Genomic DNA, 17,224 nt, shown 5'->3' with positions numbered 1-17,224 from the left:
GCCACCTATGGTCCCTCCTAGATCCCAGAGAGGAAACAGCTATTTCGTAACTGAGCTCCTAGTTCACACACTGGTTTCAGATAAGCTCCAGGCCCTTGCAGGTTTCTTATTTGCCACTAGTTATAGGCTTTAAGGAACTATGCTTGCTTTCTCTTTTGTTTCTCTATTAATTCTATGGCAAAGGACCACATGTAACTTGAATTTTCTCAGCTATTACATTCAACTTAGTCTGACTTGAATTCCCATGAGAAGTCAGACTATCACCTGTGTCTATCTACCTTGCAGGAGGTTCTACCTCCAGAATCCCAGGAACGATGGGTTGTCTACATTGTCCCTTGCCTGTGTTCAATCTGTAGCTTTCCCTAACCTTTAATATATTGCCTTTAAAAATAAACAGACAAAAAAGCAAGACCATGGCAATGATTATTACTCTCTTTTTTCAACCTACTGTAGCTTTCTCACTTCTGTATTTTTTTCCATTGCCTGACCTTGGCTTTTCCTGTTGAGTCCCACAATGTTACTTGCTACATTTTAATAATGTCTTTATACTTGCATTTGAACAGAAATATAGATAACCTCCTCTGCAAGAGTGGAAAGGGCCTTTTAACACAGCTCAATGATGACAGTTTGTTGGCAAATCCCACAGTGGAGTTCTGGTGCCTTGTTGGGGTACAAGAAACGATCATGTTTAACAGTGTTGTGTTTTATTTTTCTTACATTTTGCTAATAGAATACCCAGCATATTTTAAATGATTTTACTACTTAATACTTATAATTATAGAAATTTAGGGTATGAGGTACTTTGGAGGTCGTCTAACCTGATGTCCTACACAAATGCAGGAATTGTTTCTACAACCTCCCTGGAAAGTAGTCATGTCGACAGCTCTTTAAATGCTTCCAGAAAATGGGGTGCTCACTCCCCCCTTTCCACTGTTGAATGTTTTCTCTATTACTCTCTGATAATCAGTGATAATTAATGAGCCTCTTCCCCTCCTCAGGACAAAGAAATATGATTGGAGAAATGTTTAGTTTTCTGATGCCAGTGACTGGGGACTATTCCACTGGTATCTTTGGCTTTTCCGTTTAGGATTAGAGTGGTTAAACCAAAATATTTATAAGAAGTATAAATTAGTTCTGCAAACATAAGATGTCAAAGGCATCTTTGTTTCTTTTCTCCTTACACTGCCCTGCTGTTAACTTCGGGTTCATTAGTCACGATTTTCAGATCCACTTGGCTGCCACCTTCCTGCAGCCAGACCATCTTGGATCAAAAGGTCGGCCGGCCATTCCCATCTCACACCTGCCACAAGATCTAAATTTTTTTTTCCCCACACTGATCCAAGTCACTTTTTGTTAATTCACTAATATTATTGACCCTGTAACACATCCTGTGAATGGTGGGCCATTACAGAGCCTATCATTTCGAGAAGCTTTTCTGACAGCTATAGATGAGAAACAATCCCCACACGATGCATTTTGCATCACTTCAGCTGCTTCTTTACTTGGTTTAACACAAAGAACATCTTTATTAGCACATTCACAATAAATGAAAAAATTAAAACCCACCACTTTTGTCCATGAGCTTGGGGAAAGAAAGGGCAATGTCAGATGACATTAATGATGCATGGGATATGCAGGTCTAATCATGTCAAGACTTGTAGTAATCCAGTATTCGGCCTTACTAAAGGGAGAAAAATTCACGTCCACTTTCCATTCGCCCCCTCCCTTAACGTAGCACCTCGGCACAGACTGCAGAGCGACAAAACATACAGGATGTGGACAGTTAAAACGCAACTCAAGCTACAGCGGCCCCCAACAGTTCTCCCCACCCCACCCCCCGGAATATTTACCTAGACCATTTAAAGCACTTAATTAATTCACCAGCAGCTTCGCTGGAGGCGTCTCGAGCTTCCCGAGACTCCATTACATAATATCTTTTACAAAGTCTATTCCCAGCTCGAGTGGAAGATGGATTCTCATCCAGTTTTGCGGAGGTTCCATGCATTTGCTTCCCTTTCCCCGGGTTCGATCCGGCGGGTGCCCCAGCCAAGGGCTGCAGCAATCCCCTCGGCCCCGAGCTCCGGGTTCCCCGCCACTCTCCGAACTCAAAGCCGGCCCCAGAGGTGCAGCCGTCTCGCCCTCGGGGCTCCCAGGCCAGCCACGGTGGCCCCGGGGCTGGCGGGCGCTCGGGACGCCGCGACTCTCGCAGCTTGCCGGGTGCAACCGGAGCCGCAGCGCGCCGGCGATGCCCGAGCCGCAGAGGCGCGCGAAGACTCGGCCGCAGGGCCGGCTCTGTGCGCCGGGCTCCAGCAGGCGCAACAGGAGGAGGGGGAGGCCTGGAGGAGGAGGCGTGCGAGGGAGGAAGGGCCCGGCCGCCGGGGAGGGAGGGCAGAGGAGGGGGGAGGGGGCCGGCCGGACCGGGCGGGGTGGGGGGGCAGCCAATGAGCGGCGCGCGGCGCGGAGGGGGGGGGGGGCGCGGGTTGGGGGATGAGGTAGGATGGGGGAGGGCGCAGCCGGAGCGGCCGAGGCTCGAGCCATAAACAAGCGCCCGGAGGAGCGGCGCAGGAGTGAGGCGAGACGGGCGCGCGGAGCGGACGCCGCGGACCTTCTGCTGCGCCACCGCGCCCACTCGGCAGCTCGGGAGGCGGGGACCGGCCCGGAGGCTGCGCCGCCACCGCCACCGCCGCGGGGCCGACCGACGCGGAGGAGGAGAGGGAGGAGGCGCCGCCAGCCGGGGCTGGAGCCGAGCGCAGCCGCCGCCGCCGCCGCCGCCAGAAGTTTGGGTTGAACCGGAGCTGCCGGGAGGAAACTTTTTTTCTATTTTCCCCCTCCCTCCCGGGAGGAGGAGGAGGAGGGGAAGCCACCGCTGGCGCCAACGCTAGTGGGCTCGGGGTCGGCGCGGCCCGCACGGGGGGCGGGGGCCTCGCCCCGCGAGGGGAGGCGCGCCCCGGGGGCCCCGAGGGGGGCGGCGAGGACCGCGGGCTGCGGGTGCGGCGGCGGCGGCGCGTGTGCCCCGCGCAGGGGAGGGCGCCCGCCCCGCTCCCGGCCCGGCTGCGAGGAGGAGGCGGCGGCGGCGCAGGAGGATGTACTTGGTGGCGGGGGGCAGGGGGCTGGCCGGCTGCGGGCACCTCCTGGTCTCGCTGCTGGGGCTGTTGCTGCTGCTGGCGCGCTCCGGCACCCGGGCGCTGGTCTGCCTGCCCTGCGACGAGTCCAAGTGCGAAGAGCCCAGGAGCTGCCCCGGGAGCATCGTGCAGGGCGTCTGCGGCTGCTGCTACATGTGCGCCCGCCAGAGGAACGAGAGCTGCGGCGGCGCCTACGGGCTCCACGGAGCCTGCGACCGGGGGCTGCGCTGTGTCATCCGCCCCCCGCTCAATGGCGACTCCATCACCGAGTACGAAGTGGGCGTCTGCGAAGGTAAGGTCGCCAGCCGCTGGCCCCTTTCCACCTGGCCCGCGCCGCCCCCTCGGCGCTGGTTGCGCCGAGCAAAGTTTGCCCGAGACTTTCCCGAGGAGAGAGGGCTCCTCGGGAGGAGGGGCGCCCGCCACCCCCGGGAGAGAGCCCCGCGTCCCTTGGTTCCCGCTCGCTGCTCCCCCTGACGCTTGGTCAGCCGCGGGCGAGGTTGGATTTCGTGGGTGGGGGCCGGCGAGTGGGGGATCGCCCCTGGCCGCGCACAGACGCGCACACGTGTGGCCCATCCGGCTGGGGCTGGGTGGGGTGGCCCGGCTGTGCGCCCGGAGGTGTGGGTTCCGCGGGCAGGGGGCACTGCGGAGGCTGTCGCGAGCCCCTCGGGGAGTCCAGCCCCTGCCGCCCTCCCCGCACTAGCGCAGTGTGGAACCGAGTGCTGCACCGCGTCCGCGAAAGTCCATTTTCTGCTGTCGGAGGAGACGTGTCTCCAGCTCACACTCCCTGTGTGACTCTTATTATTTTTTCCTTGCGCTTTTCCTTCACCCCCTTCCTCCTCCTGCGCATATAAATCAATTTCAGCTCCGGAATATGTCAGCCCAGTGGAAGTTACATACGGTGGTTACTCATTTGTTTGCCTATTGAAAACGGTCAACGGCTTTCTTTCTTGAATGAAGGGGCGGGGGCGGGGGGCCGGCACCTAGGAGTGAGAAGTTGTTTCTATTAGTGGCAGCTTTTTAAGATCAGATATCCGCGTGTTTCCAGTCGTGTTGCCGGTTCCTTCTTTTTTGTGTTCTGCTGGTTGCTGCACTTAAGTATTGTGCACCATGGTGTCTGACGGAAGGCGAAAGATTAGATTAGTGGAGCCTCCCTCCTTGGGAGAACCACTGTTGATGGGTGTCGGCCTTAAGCCCTGCCCGCCGGCCTCGGCCTCGGGGTGCCTGGTGAGGTTTGGGGTCTAGAGAGACGCAGTGAGTTCTTTTTATTTGGCTAATACCAAATTAAAAGGACTCAGCACCAGTTAAAAGTGGGATCCCTGCTTGGGCTGATGTTGGGGCGAGATGCTGTTCTGGGGCATCCAGGTGTATGAGCAGAGCGCAGCAGCGTTACTTCTGGAGGAACGGAGAGGAGGAGGGACAGGCGCCCTCTGCCCCGTCCCTTCCTTAGTACTCAGCCTGCGCAGGAGACCAGGGAGGGGTTTATTCTGAAGCATCCTTACGTGTGTATGTATGTTTATTGTGCTGGGATACTGAGAAAGGAGGTAGCAGCCTTAAGGATAAAATGGGTCTGTTAAAAGGCTTCCATTCTGTGGTTTTCTTTACACACACGCATATTCATTGATAAGTTCAGTTTTTAAAGTTTGGACAGTTCTGGAAAGTCAGGAAGGCCTTTCTGGTTTGGAGGCTAGTGGGCAGTAATGAGTGAAGGGAACTCTTGGAGGGAAGTGCACCACTGCACCCTTAGGACATTGGATTAGAAGAGTTTGTTTGCTTCAAGTACAAAAGCCTCTCACCTGGTGTTAAGTCCCATAACGTTTTTATTTCTCACAAAAAGAAAAACGGCCAGGAGATTAACTTCTGATACCATTTTATGTGTTTGACTTTGGGAATTCTGAATGAGTTGGAGGAAAAGATGCATCTTTGAACCCTGCCACTTGGACTGTGTAATTTACTTAAGCCAGCCTCCCATAAATCTAAAAAGAACAAGCAACCTGAAACAAGGTTAAATGTGGTAGAAACTGCTCTGAGAAGGACTTGGGAAGGTTCTAAAGACTAACCCTTGTTTTGTTTCTTCATGATAGATTCCTGGTGAAGGAAATGTGGAGCTCAGGGAACATTCACGGTAATCAAGTGTTTTGGCACCAACATTCTGGTATCATAGTATAGAGTTATTTTGGCAGTTTGTTGGTGAGTGTTTCATTCCTCTGAAATGATGCGATCCCTCATAGCTTCGTTTCTTCTGGTAACACCCCACGCACTTGGTATTAGCCTTGAAAATGCTTGGAAGTATTTATTACCGTGATGATATCTCATTTAGTGTTCTCTAGCAACACTTTCCATCTAGCCAGACTGTTTTCAGCTACCAAAATCGTGTGCTCAGGGCATTTTTAAATTTTATTTTGTTTTTTAGAACTCTAAAAGCAGCAGTCAAGTTGCACTCTAAATCCATGAACCCAAAGAAGGGCAGTGTTACCTAGCATGATATAATGGTTGGATTTAGACAGCTATTTCAATAGGGTGTCTAAAATTCCAAGAATTTTCACTTTACTACAAGATTTATGGAAAACAGGATAAGTCAGTGGCCTTTTTTCTTCCTTCTTTTTAAGAATTAGAGGAGTCATTCTATGGCAGTAATAATCTAGAAGGTGCTGACTTTCTCTTTTGTTTTCCTGTTAATTGGCAAGAAATTTCTCAGCGGCCAGTGTTTCCCTCAGTTTCCATTTTTATTCAGAAATTCACACATAACTAACAGAAATAGGAATTGATACATTTTATTCATGTCGAAGTCTCTTTTGCTGCAATTTTTGCAGTAAAATGACCCCTACTGGTTGTATCTGTTAATGAAAACTCTTTTGAAAACTTACTTAATAGACTACACTGAGAAAACATATTGCATGGTATACAAATGTTACCGTGACTAATCTACCTGCTTTCGATGATATAATTTAAATACAAATTACATTGCTCTATTTACCAACTTGCAGTAATTTTTATTTGTATCATTCCCCATACTGGCTTTGTGAGGGAAAAAACCCCCCAACAAACTCATGTTTTTAACTGCAGTTCACAAAGTGAGTTAGGTAAATTGGGGCAGAAATGAACCCCTTCCAAATTGTGGCTCCCTGCCTTAGGTTTTTAAGGCACACTGGCCCATAGTAGGCTCTCAGTGAATGTGCATTGAATACATGGAAGAACAGTCGTCCCCATAGAAAGAACACTGAAGAAAAAATATTTTCTGAAAGTTAAATGATGTGAAGGGTGAATCATGTGACACATACACTTGGACTTCTTTTCAGCATCATTTAGATCATTACTAAGTAAATCCTGACTTACTTATTCCTTAAAAAAATTATTTTTGGCTACATGCATTTTTAAAGTTGATCAGGGAGCCAGATACCTACGTTCTTCTCTGCTCTGTCTATAAAGTGCTTTCTGGCCCCTGGGAAGGTACAGATCCCTTTCCCATTTCCACTGATTTGGTGAGTCTTCCTGTTGTCCTTTGCAACTTCCTAAGTGGCCTGCTCCTTGGTTAGGCTGCCTGCCTCTAGGTAAATCGTCTAGAAGCCAGACAAATAAGTTTGGATTCTGAACTCCTGAGGGCTAAGACTGGGTGGGAGATCTCTTTGGGAGATCAAAGACAGAGTTTTGAAAAACTACTGAAGTGGGATTTTTCTAGGAAGAATGTTTTGATTGGCCAGTGAGGATTATATTTGGAGATGAGGGGTGAGGACCATTTGTCCTCCTCTGTGGAATAGTTCAGTATGCTTCTGTAAGGGGTGGGGTGGGGCTGGGAGAGCATGACCAGCCTTCTCTAAGTAATGAAAAGGCAGCAATGGCCTGAGTTTGACAGTTTGTGAGAACAGAGTGATTTGGAACCTGGTGGGCACTGTGGAGTGGCTCTGCTCTGGGAACTTTGTATCAGAGCCAGGTGATCGCTATCACAGATAAGCACCATTTTTTTTTTTTCTCCCAGTGATTGTTTACTCAGTGGCGTCATATTTATGGAACTGAACTTTCCGTGTTTTCAGTACTGCCATCTAAGAACTGTCTCTTTCAAAACACAGTCCTCCTTTGATTTCCCCCAGGTATTTTAACTTTTCTTCCCACCCACTTCTCATGGGGCAGTGAGTAGAACCAAGGATGTGGGCTGGGTACTTAGAGCAAAGAATGTAATGTTGTTTTCTGAAACCGTTGGCGTTAGAAGGTTATGGTTTCTTTTCAGTCACTGGAGATGATGGCTCCTTGGAAGAAGGTTTGTGGAGGATCTGAGGTGAGCAAGGCCCAGAGAGCAGGCTCTAGGAGGCCAGGGAGTGCACCAAACCATTGGGTTGTGCACCGGCCACAGATCTCCTCTCATCCCTCTGTAACGTAGGACTTAGAGTTAAGAGTCCATGGATTTTAATTTTTACTAATTAAATAGAAGAGGGGACGGGAAAACTTAATCCTCCTGTACTGGTGTTAGAAAAATTTAAAAAACCAGGGCTCCTTGTTTTTGAGGAAGGTGTTCCAGTTTCCATCTCAGAAGTCTTTAGGTAGAGTGAGCTCTTAGATGCCAGGGACAGAAGCAAGCAGAGGGTCTATAAAATCACGTTAATACGGCATGGGAAGAGGAACCAGTGTAAGTAAACAAGGAAATAATTAGTTCTTCCCCAAAGTAAATATTGACAAAACATGGAGAGACTATTCACTGCACTTATACAAATGACAGGACTTCATGACCTTCACTTTGACTGTCGAGCTTACAGAGCCCTCACTGTCGTTGAGGAGTCCAGTCACATAAAACACTTGGCAAAGGACAGATGAATCGCATAGCACCAGAAGGGCAAAAATAGCAAGTCTGGAGATTTTGCTGCCATTAACACGTATTTACCAGTGACCGGGAAAATCTATAAGCAGTCTGTTGGCAGTGCAGTGGTGAACATACAGGTTGATTTATTGTAATAAATAATATTATTTATTATTAATAATTTTTGAAGAAAACTGTCTGAATAATCCTTAGACTTTACATTACAACCGGCATTACAGCCAGTCGTAGGAGGTATTAGTGATATGGTGCAGGTTTCTGTGTTTGGTATGGCTTGCTTAAAACGCAGTGATCTGGATGAACAAGGGAACATTTTGGGGAGGCAAGGGACAAGAATTTTGAAGTTGGGGGGAAATAGATAAAACAGATGACCCTAAAAAGGTAATGGAGTGGGAAGACTAAAGAATGACAAATGGGAGAAGGGAAAAATATTGAATTCATCTTAGGGCAACTATGTCATCCTTTGAAGAATAATCCAAAACACATTCCAGACATTAATTGTGAAATTCCTGAAAAATGTGGGTGTGTTTAACGTCTTTCAGGCTATGGCACCAGCATGAGAGATGGCAGTGCCGCTTTAGTGTGTAAATACCACTGGGTAGGAGATGGTAGATGACTGGAAGGTAAATATATTTGGTGAAGCAGGGTTCCTGTAACACTGTGTTCCGCAAGGCGCAGGCAGTATGAGGGCTTTGGAGACAACCCCCAGTAAAGCTCAATTAATTATTTGAGGAAGAAACAGTGGACTAGCCAAGCATGCATGAATAACAAATTGAAAGCCTTCCTTCTCAGAGGTCGAATTCTCCACATCTGAATTTTTAAAGCTTTCACTTCTCTCTGCATAGAAATCACTCACTCATTCATTGATCTACTCTGTGCAAGGCCTTCTGCTGGGGTCGGGGTGGGGTGCTGGGAAGCCTGGGGACCTCTCAGACCTGTGCCCTACTCCAGATACTTTTTTTTTTTTATAAACTTATTTATTTTATGTATTTATTTTTGGCTGCCTTGGGTCTTCGTTGCTGCGCGTGGGCTCTCTAGTTGTGGCGAGTGGGGGCTACTCTTCATTGTGGTGCGCAGGCGGCTTATTGCGGTGGCTTCTCTCGTTGCAGAGCATGGGCTCTAGGCATGCAGGCTTTGGTAGTTGCAGCACGCGGGCTCAGTAGTTGTGGCTCACTGACTTAGTTGCGCTGCGGCATGTGGGATCTTCCCGGACCAGGGCTCGAACCCGGGTCCCATGCATTGGCAGGCGGATTCTTAACCATTGCGCCACCACGGAAGCCCTCCAGATACTCTTTTAATCAAGATAAAGAATGAGGCAAGACCTTCAAAAGTCTACTTAAGTTGAAACCAAGTAGAACTGATTTCTCAGGTCTGTATATGATTAGTTGGTGAGGTATGTGGGTAAAATTTGTCCTAGGAATCACAGGATCTGAGATGATCTTCAGGCTCTGGTGGCAAAGCTGAAAAGGAGAATTCAAATTCCAACTAGGTTCAAAATTCGGAGTCAGAGCTCCCTTTTGGTGGGGGAAGGGATCCTACCCATTCTCAGAGCTTTTGCGATACATATCAGGTGTTTCCCAACATCTAAGAATGAGGCTGCATTCTTAACGCTGTACCAGCTGTGGTTCAAAATGGCAAGTTTCCTTTTGGGAGTGATTTTCTCTTTGTTCTAGCTTGTTCCACTAGGCAGATGAGCGTGGGCAGTGAACTGAGAGGTGTCCGTTTATCAGCATCTCCTGATTTCACCCACTCTCTGCTACTTGTCCTGGCCAGTTAGCCTAATCAAATCATGGAAAACCCCTGTGTTTGGACAAGACCTCGTCGGTCTTGCGGACAGGACAGAGGGATGGTTGAATATACTTAAAGTTAAGAATGCCCTTGAGGTAAATGCTGGTAAGTGTTCACTTTGGGCCCACATGAAAAAAAATCAAAAGAGATTCCTTTTTCTTCTGCAGTTGCTAAGTGAACAGGGTTCAATTCCTTATCTCCCTCTCCCAACCCCAGTTAATTCTCTGTGAGAAATACTTATACCTCGATCCAAGAATGTAGTTGTTAGAAACTTAGCTTCTGGGGTCAAATCTGTGCTCTGCTTCCATGCATCTAAGTTTTCTCATCTGTTTAGTGGGGTTAATAATAGGGTTGCTCTAAGGACTCAGTGAAGGAATCCCTATGAAGCACTTAGAAGAATGACTAGCACGTGGTGAACAGGAAAGCTACTAACCAGAATAAGTAAAATAACCTGATATGGGCTCATTGTCTTGTTCAGTTTAATCCTCATCTACCTCAGTAATTGATCGCGAGGAGTCTGGGCTCTTAGAAAGCGAATTATTACTGAGTTCAGGTCTCCTCCTACCCCAACACCGCAAATGCATTGAGTTAAAAAACTTATTTAAAGGCCTCCGAAGCTATTTGCTGCCTTTCCTCCTGATGCCCATTTGTTACACCTGGTCTAAATAATTTCTACAAAATTTGTGTATTTCGGGTAAAAATAAAGAGGGAGGAATCTGAAATTTTTTGCATTAAGTTGTAAGAATTGTAAATTTAACCATTTATCTGTGGACTAACATTTCATTTGGGGAAGGAGGAGCACCTAAACTCAAACGTATCAGCAATGTGCATTTTCCTTCACATTTTATTCTGGAAGAAGATTTTGTTCCTAGCTCCTGAAGTGTCCATACTGCTGGTCAGCACAGGATTTGGCCTGGCTGGAGCTAAGGAAACAGCCTGTATTGCTGCAGCTGACCTGTCCTGGCAGTAGGTACAAGGTAGGCAAAACCAGAGGTCAGGAGTTTAACCAGGCCATTCCTCCGTTCTCTTTCTAGCCCTACCTGTTTCCCTGCCATCCTCTTCCATGAATATTTACTGAGCAGCTGCCTTGGCTCTGGTCTTTGTGCTGAACTCTAGTGATAGCACCTATCTTCTCTAAGCCTGAGTTTCCCAGCTGTTAATAGTAATAGGTACCACCTATGTTTTCTCTGAGGATTAAATGAGACAAAACTGTGCTTTTGAAATGTTAGTGTGCACACAAATCACCTGGGGGATCTCATTAAACATACAGGTTCTGATGCAGTAGGTCCAGATGGGGCCTGAGATGCTGCATTTCTAATAAACTCCCATGTGATGCCAGTGCTGCTGATCCCAGGACCACACTTGAAGTAGCAAACGGCTAGTGCCTGTAAAGCATGTAGCACCAGTAGGGCGTGTAATAAGAACTGATAATGTTACCTGCTAGTCTAATAATTAGTTTTCAACCAAAATAAATAGGATAGGGGCCCTGCTTTCACAGAGGCTGTGGTCTGAAGGTAGATAGTGACAACTGGGACAATCCATTGTAGCCCAAGACAGTTCCTTACAGCTGGTAAGCCCTGAGATAGGAAGTGCTGAGCATCTTGGGGGCAACCAAGAGGGGCCCTGACTCCGGCAGTGACTACCAGGAAGGATTTAGGGGGGAGCAGCAGCAAGGCAGGCCTGGAGGTCTCTGTTCTTCCCTCCTTCTCACTCATCTGTGCAGGATGTTGTAGGAAAAAGAAAATAGGCCTTGGGGCCGGACAAACCTGCATTGTTGTTGTTGTTTTTAAATATTTATTTATTTATTTGGCTGCGCTGGGTCTTAGTTGTGGCACGTGGGCTCTTTGTTGCAGCACGCAGGATCTTTCGTTGCAGCCTGCGGGCTCTTCGTTGCAGCACGTGGACTTTTCTCTAGTTGTGGCGCGTGGGCTCCAGAGTGCACAAGCTCAGTAGTTGTGACACGCAGGCTTAGTTGCCCCGCGGCATGTGGGATATTAGTTCCCCGACCAGGGATCGAATCGCATCCCTTGCATTGGAAGATGGATTTTTAACCACTGGACCACCAGGGAAGTCCCCACACAAACCTATGTTTAAATTAACTGTGTTCAGCTGTGAACAACCAGTTTGCTTAATTGTTTTGGGCTTCAGTTTCCTCATCTGTGAAAATGGAATATTAATAGCTTTTATCAAGTAATTACAGTTAGGGTTGGAGAGAATTATTACCTATATTAAATATACATATGATTACATGTATGTGTGTTGTATATCTGTGTATATACATGTATATACACACAAAAATATATATAATGGCCAGTATAGTACCTGGTACCAAATAGATTTTTTAAAAGGTAGTTAATATTCTAATTTCCATTCTATTTTTTGTCCTTTCTCATTTTTTTCTTTGTTAACTTTCTCTCTGTATAAGTTTAACAAAAATCTTCTTTGTGCATTAACCACACTTAACTAAATCTCTTCGACAGGGAACTCCAAGAACTATGGTCTCTGGTGTTTGTCAGAGAGGAAGGGACTGTGAAACATTAAGAATGAGGGGCGTGAGTCCAGGGTCTCTGGGCCAAAAAAACCGTCATTGGTTTGATCCAGTATGACTGTAATTCTCAGTCCCTTTAGTCCTTCAGGAGAAGGTGGACATCTGCTCTATTTTGCAGTTTGAATCCTTACTTCCGGAGAGCTATTTCAAATAAATATTCTTTTAAAGGTGACCTATCTTAATATGGATGGCATATGGTTTCATGAAAGTGCGTTAAATTTCATTTTATTGTTAGAAGTTTTGTGTGGGTTTCCAGACGTGGCTGGAGTCATCAGAGACCCCACGGAACATCGCCAAGGCAAGGCAAGTTGGGATCCTGAGGTTCCAGAAGGAAGCAGCAGCCAGCCTGCCAGCTCAGAGACCAGGGCAGGCATGGGAATGAGCAGGAGATGGTGCGCAGCCTAGAGTGCATCTGCGTTGCTTTTTTTGATCCAGTGTGTCCCATCCATCTTTCATGTGGACTAATACTGCAGCTTTACTGTGGATTTGCATTGTGGTTTCTCTGGAGAGCCTGTGCTGCAGTGGAAGGCTAGAAAAGAACGCCTAGAATGAAAACACCTGACGTTCTTGTCTCTTTGGTTCCTAGTATAGGTGTGGTCCCACTTCAGGAAGACAGAACTGTGACTTTTCCTTCATACCTGGTACTAAGTATCATGTTCATCCAGTAAATATGGGCTGAGAACTCATAAGGCAAATGCTTTATATTGGCTGTTATGGAATAAGGAGAAAGAAACATAATGATGGTATAGTCCTTGGAATCAGTAGTTTAAAACTCTTTATTTTCTTCTTGAAAACCAGACCTTATTATCACACAGTAGAAATTGAATTTTTTTTTAAACAGAAACTCTCTAGTACCTTTCATTGTAGTGCTTCATCAAGAGTGTTGATATTCAAACATGTAACCTACAAGATGAGATAAACTTCCAGATTTCAGAGTTTTGTGTAAGTATGTTTGTCACATCCAAAAAGAACACCTTCGTTTTGAAATATCCTGGGAACACTTGTTTTATGAACATTTAAGAAAGAAAATTAAGTGTTCATTGTATTTTAAGGTGTTGTCGTTTTACATTTCAAGTTCCTCAGAAGAGAATCTGAAGAGTCTGCTCTTTGGAAATTTAAGCGAAGTCCTTAGCAATCAGCCACTCTGGCTATAGCAAGGTTTAAAAAAAAAAAAGAAAAAAAAAAGTATAGGCTGTAACTAGAAACTGTGCCTACCTTGTTTAGCATTTCAAAACAAAAAACCATAAACAAACATCTCAGATTCAAAACAGAAAGGAATTTCTGGCAGGGCACAATGAAACCTGAGCCTGCAAAGTCCCGGTCTACAAGAAGTAACTTATTATCTTACCCAAAGGCCACAAGCAAAACAGTTCACAACTGTGATAAAACAAAAGGCATCTCAATATTGGAGACTTGTGATACCTCTTTTTTTAAGACTCCAAAAGACCTGCCAAAATAAGGTAAAACTGTCTTGAGAAAGTGTGGCCTGAACTGGACTTTCAGTATTAAGAATTAGTTGGACTACTTCAGACCCATGAGGTGTGAGGACTCGTGCATACAGGATGTGTGGGCTTGGTCCCCTCAGAGTGTGTGTTTATAATTGTGCAGAGGCAGGGCTTTCCATAATCTTGTCAAATGCAGATCTTGAAAACCTTCCCTCACTTTCCAGAGTAGGGAGCTTTGCCTTTTTAAAGGCAAGGGCATTTACATTCTGAGGGAGGAAAAGGGGATAGATTTTAGACAGTTTTATCTCTGAAAGCCAAAGTCTTTGAAGGATTTTTAAATGCTTTGAGAAAGATTGGGTATGCTGTGTGTTGTCCAGGAATACTGAGTTCTTAGGTTTCAGACAAATTTTAGGAAAATTTATTACCATGTCTACAACCTTAAAATGAAAGGCCAAATAAATTTCCATATTTTCATCAAAAGAATGAATGGATTTATATAGATCCTCACTTGTTGCAGGAAGGATTTAGGGCTGCTCAGAAAAGTAAACTTTGCAAAATTCATGTACATGAGAGTAGTATGATTAAGGAGAAAAAAATAGCCGTGGCTTCCGGATCTTCCTTCATCCCCTAATAGCCCGGTTACTGAAATAAAACCTCCTCAGCTTCCCTTGACCTGACTTTGCCTTAATCTGTCAAAAGAGAATTAAATAGTTACCTACCTAAAGGCAGGGGAACTGAACCAGATGATATCGTAAGGCCCTTCTAGTCATAAGATCAATGTTTTTATGACCTAGAAGTGCTGGGCAGGAGTCAAATATTACCTTGTGTTTGCAAGCCAGAGAAGAAAAAAGTGGTAGTGTCTACATGACTCTTTGCCAAGTGCCCTAGACGGAAGGGCTTGGAGGAAAAGATCCAGAGTTCTCCCGCAGTTATGTTTATTGTGAGGCAATGGAGACAGCAAAACATGGTTATCGGGAAGTTAGTAACATCTTTCGAATGCCAGCGATCTTTAAGCCTTGTTAACTGTGGCCTAGTCTGGATTCAAGGTAGAGTTTATGCCTCTCTTCCATGTCTTTGCTGACCTGCTGCCTTCACTCTTTCTCCATTTTCTCATTTACTTCATTAGTTATTATGACTGAGGGAGGGAGGTGACAGATACTACAAAGGGAGAAGCTTGAGCAAAGACAGGCCAAAACTTGCCCAAATTCACATGCTTATTTCTGCCTCTGACACTAAGAGAGAGTTGAGTAATTGCTGTTCTTCCTAATACTGCAGGCAGCAGCCAAATTCTCAGCATTCTTTTACCTTTGCTGCTGTTTTCACTTGCCAGGGAGTTTCCTTAAGGAGCAGCTGAATTTAAAGAAACATAGCAGTCATCGTGCATGAAAGGAGGGGCCCTGGCCACATGGACACTTGGGTGCCTTATGTTGGGAGGATGAAACAGATGAGGCTCTGCAGAGGGACCTGCTGCTACCACAGCTCCCTTCCCTTTGTATCCCCGAGCCACGGGACCAGAAAGCTCTCTGCGTGTGTGCAGGATGGCAGATCTTCAATAAAGATGTTTCAGGTTCAGGCCAACCATGAAGCTTGGAAGGTTGTCTCTTGGGGTCTAGAAACTTCACCCTTCCTATGCATGTTGTCCAGTGGCAGGGTGTTGTGCTGTTAGGTGGTGTGGACCTGTGGTTCTGAAAGTTGATGTAATACGTATGATTCTAAAGAATGCGATGGTCAGCCCAGCCCGCAGTGTGCACCAGCAATCAGCTTGCTCTGCCTTGTGGATATTCCATTTTTGCTAAGAGCAGCCTTCCAGAATGAGGTGCTAGTTAATTCCAGTTGGGCATTTATTCGTTAATAAGTCTGCTGAACACTAAACACTCCATTTGGGAGTATGTGACAGGAGAAAACTCAGCAGCTAATTATTATGTAGATCTCTTCCATGATTCTCAATTTCAATTACCTAAGCCACCAATCCCTAGCAGTGAACTTATTTAATTTTTAGTTTTCTATGACATTTTGCTTTTTGCTCCCAAAGATTATTTTTGCTCTAATCTGTAAGTTTATTAATAACTGGGTAGACATTTTATATTGTTAAATGGAAAACACTTCTAGTGGAGTACTATGGCTTGCTCTGTCTTTCCTTCTTTTTTCTTTTTTAAAGATGATATGGGCTTCCTTGGTGGCGCAGTGGTTGAGAGTCCGCCTGCCGATGCAGGGGACACGGGTTCATGCCCCAGTCCGGGAAGATCCCACATGCCGCTCCGCTAGGCCCGTGAGCCATGGCCGCTGAGCCTGCGCGTCCAGAGCCTGTGCTCCGCAACGGGAGAGGCCACAACGGTGAGAGGCCCGCGTACCGCAAATAAAAAAAAAAGAAAAAAAAGAAAAAAGATAATATTAAAACTTAAATCCTGTTCCAGGTCGTCTCCTCTCCCAGGGTAGATTTCTAGATAGCTAGCTAGTGGTGGTGGCGTCTGAAATAGCCATTGAGGGGTGCGGGGTATTCATTTACTAATGGGAGCTTTTGCCTAAAGAGTTTCTGCTTTACTCTTCTTTGCTGTAACAATAGGTCTTTCTTGGTTTTCTTCCTGCTTGGTTGGTGCATATTAGCTTAAGAACTTTTAAATTGTGGGGACAGGAAGAGAACTCTGATTGCCTGGGGCCCATCACTTCTCTCTGGGAAGCAGCCGGAGCGTTCAGTGTGCATTTGCTGCCGTGAGAGTGTTCTAGAAGGTCCATTTTGTATCTCCCATGCCTCGATCTTTGTGCCGTGGTTTGGCCCTCCTCCTTTCCTGGTGAATCCCTGCCACGACCCAGTGCGGCTGGCTCTCACGTGCCCTGAAAGCCATTGGAAAGGCATGCGTTCCAGCATCTTCCCATATGCCTCCACACCCTCCCCAGCATGGCTGCATGCAGCTCTCTGTACATAATCCAACTATTAAGAGAAGTTGGTACCAAGTGTCACTTCCTTGGTGAGGACCCTTCCAATGATGGTGTCTGTGCTAACAGACTGGCAGAGGAGTCTGTAGCAATGTTTGGAGGGGGAGCAATGTTTGCTAGTACATAAAACTCATTTGACACTGTGGAATATGATGCTGTGGATCAGAAAGTGATAAAACTTTATAAAACAAGGCTCTTTACAAAGTTGTGGTAGACCTGCTGGCTTAAAAAGGTGTGCCCAGGATGGTAAAATACATCCGCAGCATCAGCAACTGGCCCCTGGTCCAGTTACAGGCGTGACTTTGAGAGACAGGAAGTTGTGATAACTCCTGTATGCCTTTGGATGTAGTATGTGTGCACGTGTGTGTGTGTTCAGTTGCTGAGGGCACAACACAAAGAATACACTGTATTATGGATATGCTGAGAAGAGCTTCCATGCTTCAAGCAAATTAAGTGTATTATCTACTTTGTAGATCAGCAAACTGAAAATGACTTCTTAATAAATAAAGATGGTGCATTGTTTTATGACATTAAAAAAAAATTTTAATTAAAATGCTTTGGCTTTTAAACGGCCTGGTTAATT

At 46.2% G+C, this 17,224-nt stretch overlaps 1 protein-coding gene across 5 annotated transcripts in view; it reads left to right on the top strand.

The window, feature by feature from the left end:
* The first annotated feature begins 2,723 nt into the window (after positions 1-2,723).
* Positions 2,724-17,224, top strand: part of CRIM1 (cysteine rich transmembrane BMP regulator 1) — a 217,198-nt gene continuing 202,697 nt past the window's right edge. For 4 of the 5 annotated variants that reach the window (XM_027113395.1, XM_027113398.1, XM_027113397.1 and 1 more), the window contains exon 1: positions 2,957-3,414. In XM_027113395.1, the coding sequence (XP_026969196.1) occupies positions 3,084-3,414 (331 nt within the window). In that variant the 5' untranslated portion in view covers positions 2,957-3,083. Of the gene's footprint in view, positions 3,415-17,224 lie in introns of all 5 variants that reach the window. The other variant, XM_027113394.1, reaches the window with a different exon arrangement.

This window comes from Aethalodelphis obliquidens, unplaced genomic scaffold, assembly GCF_003676395.1.
Source record: "Aethalodelphis obliquidens isolate GAN/ISIS:26980383/991018 unplaced genomic scaffold, ASM367639v1 scaffold12, whole genome shotgun sequence".
NCBI classification, from domain to species: domain Eukaryota; kingdom Metazoa; phylum Chordata; class Mammalia; order Artiodactyla; family Delphinidae; genus Aethalodelphis; species Aethalodelphis obliquidens.
Note: the sequence above shows the minus strand (reverse complement) of the source record. Positions and strands in the feature narration are given on the sequence as shown.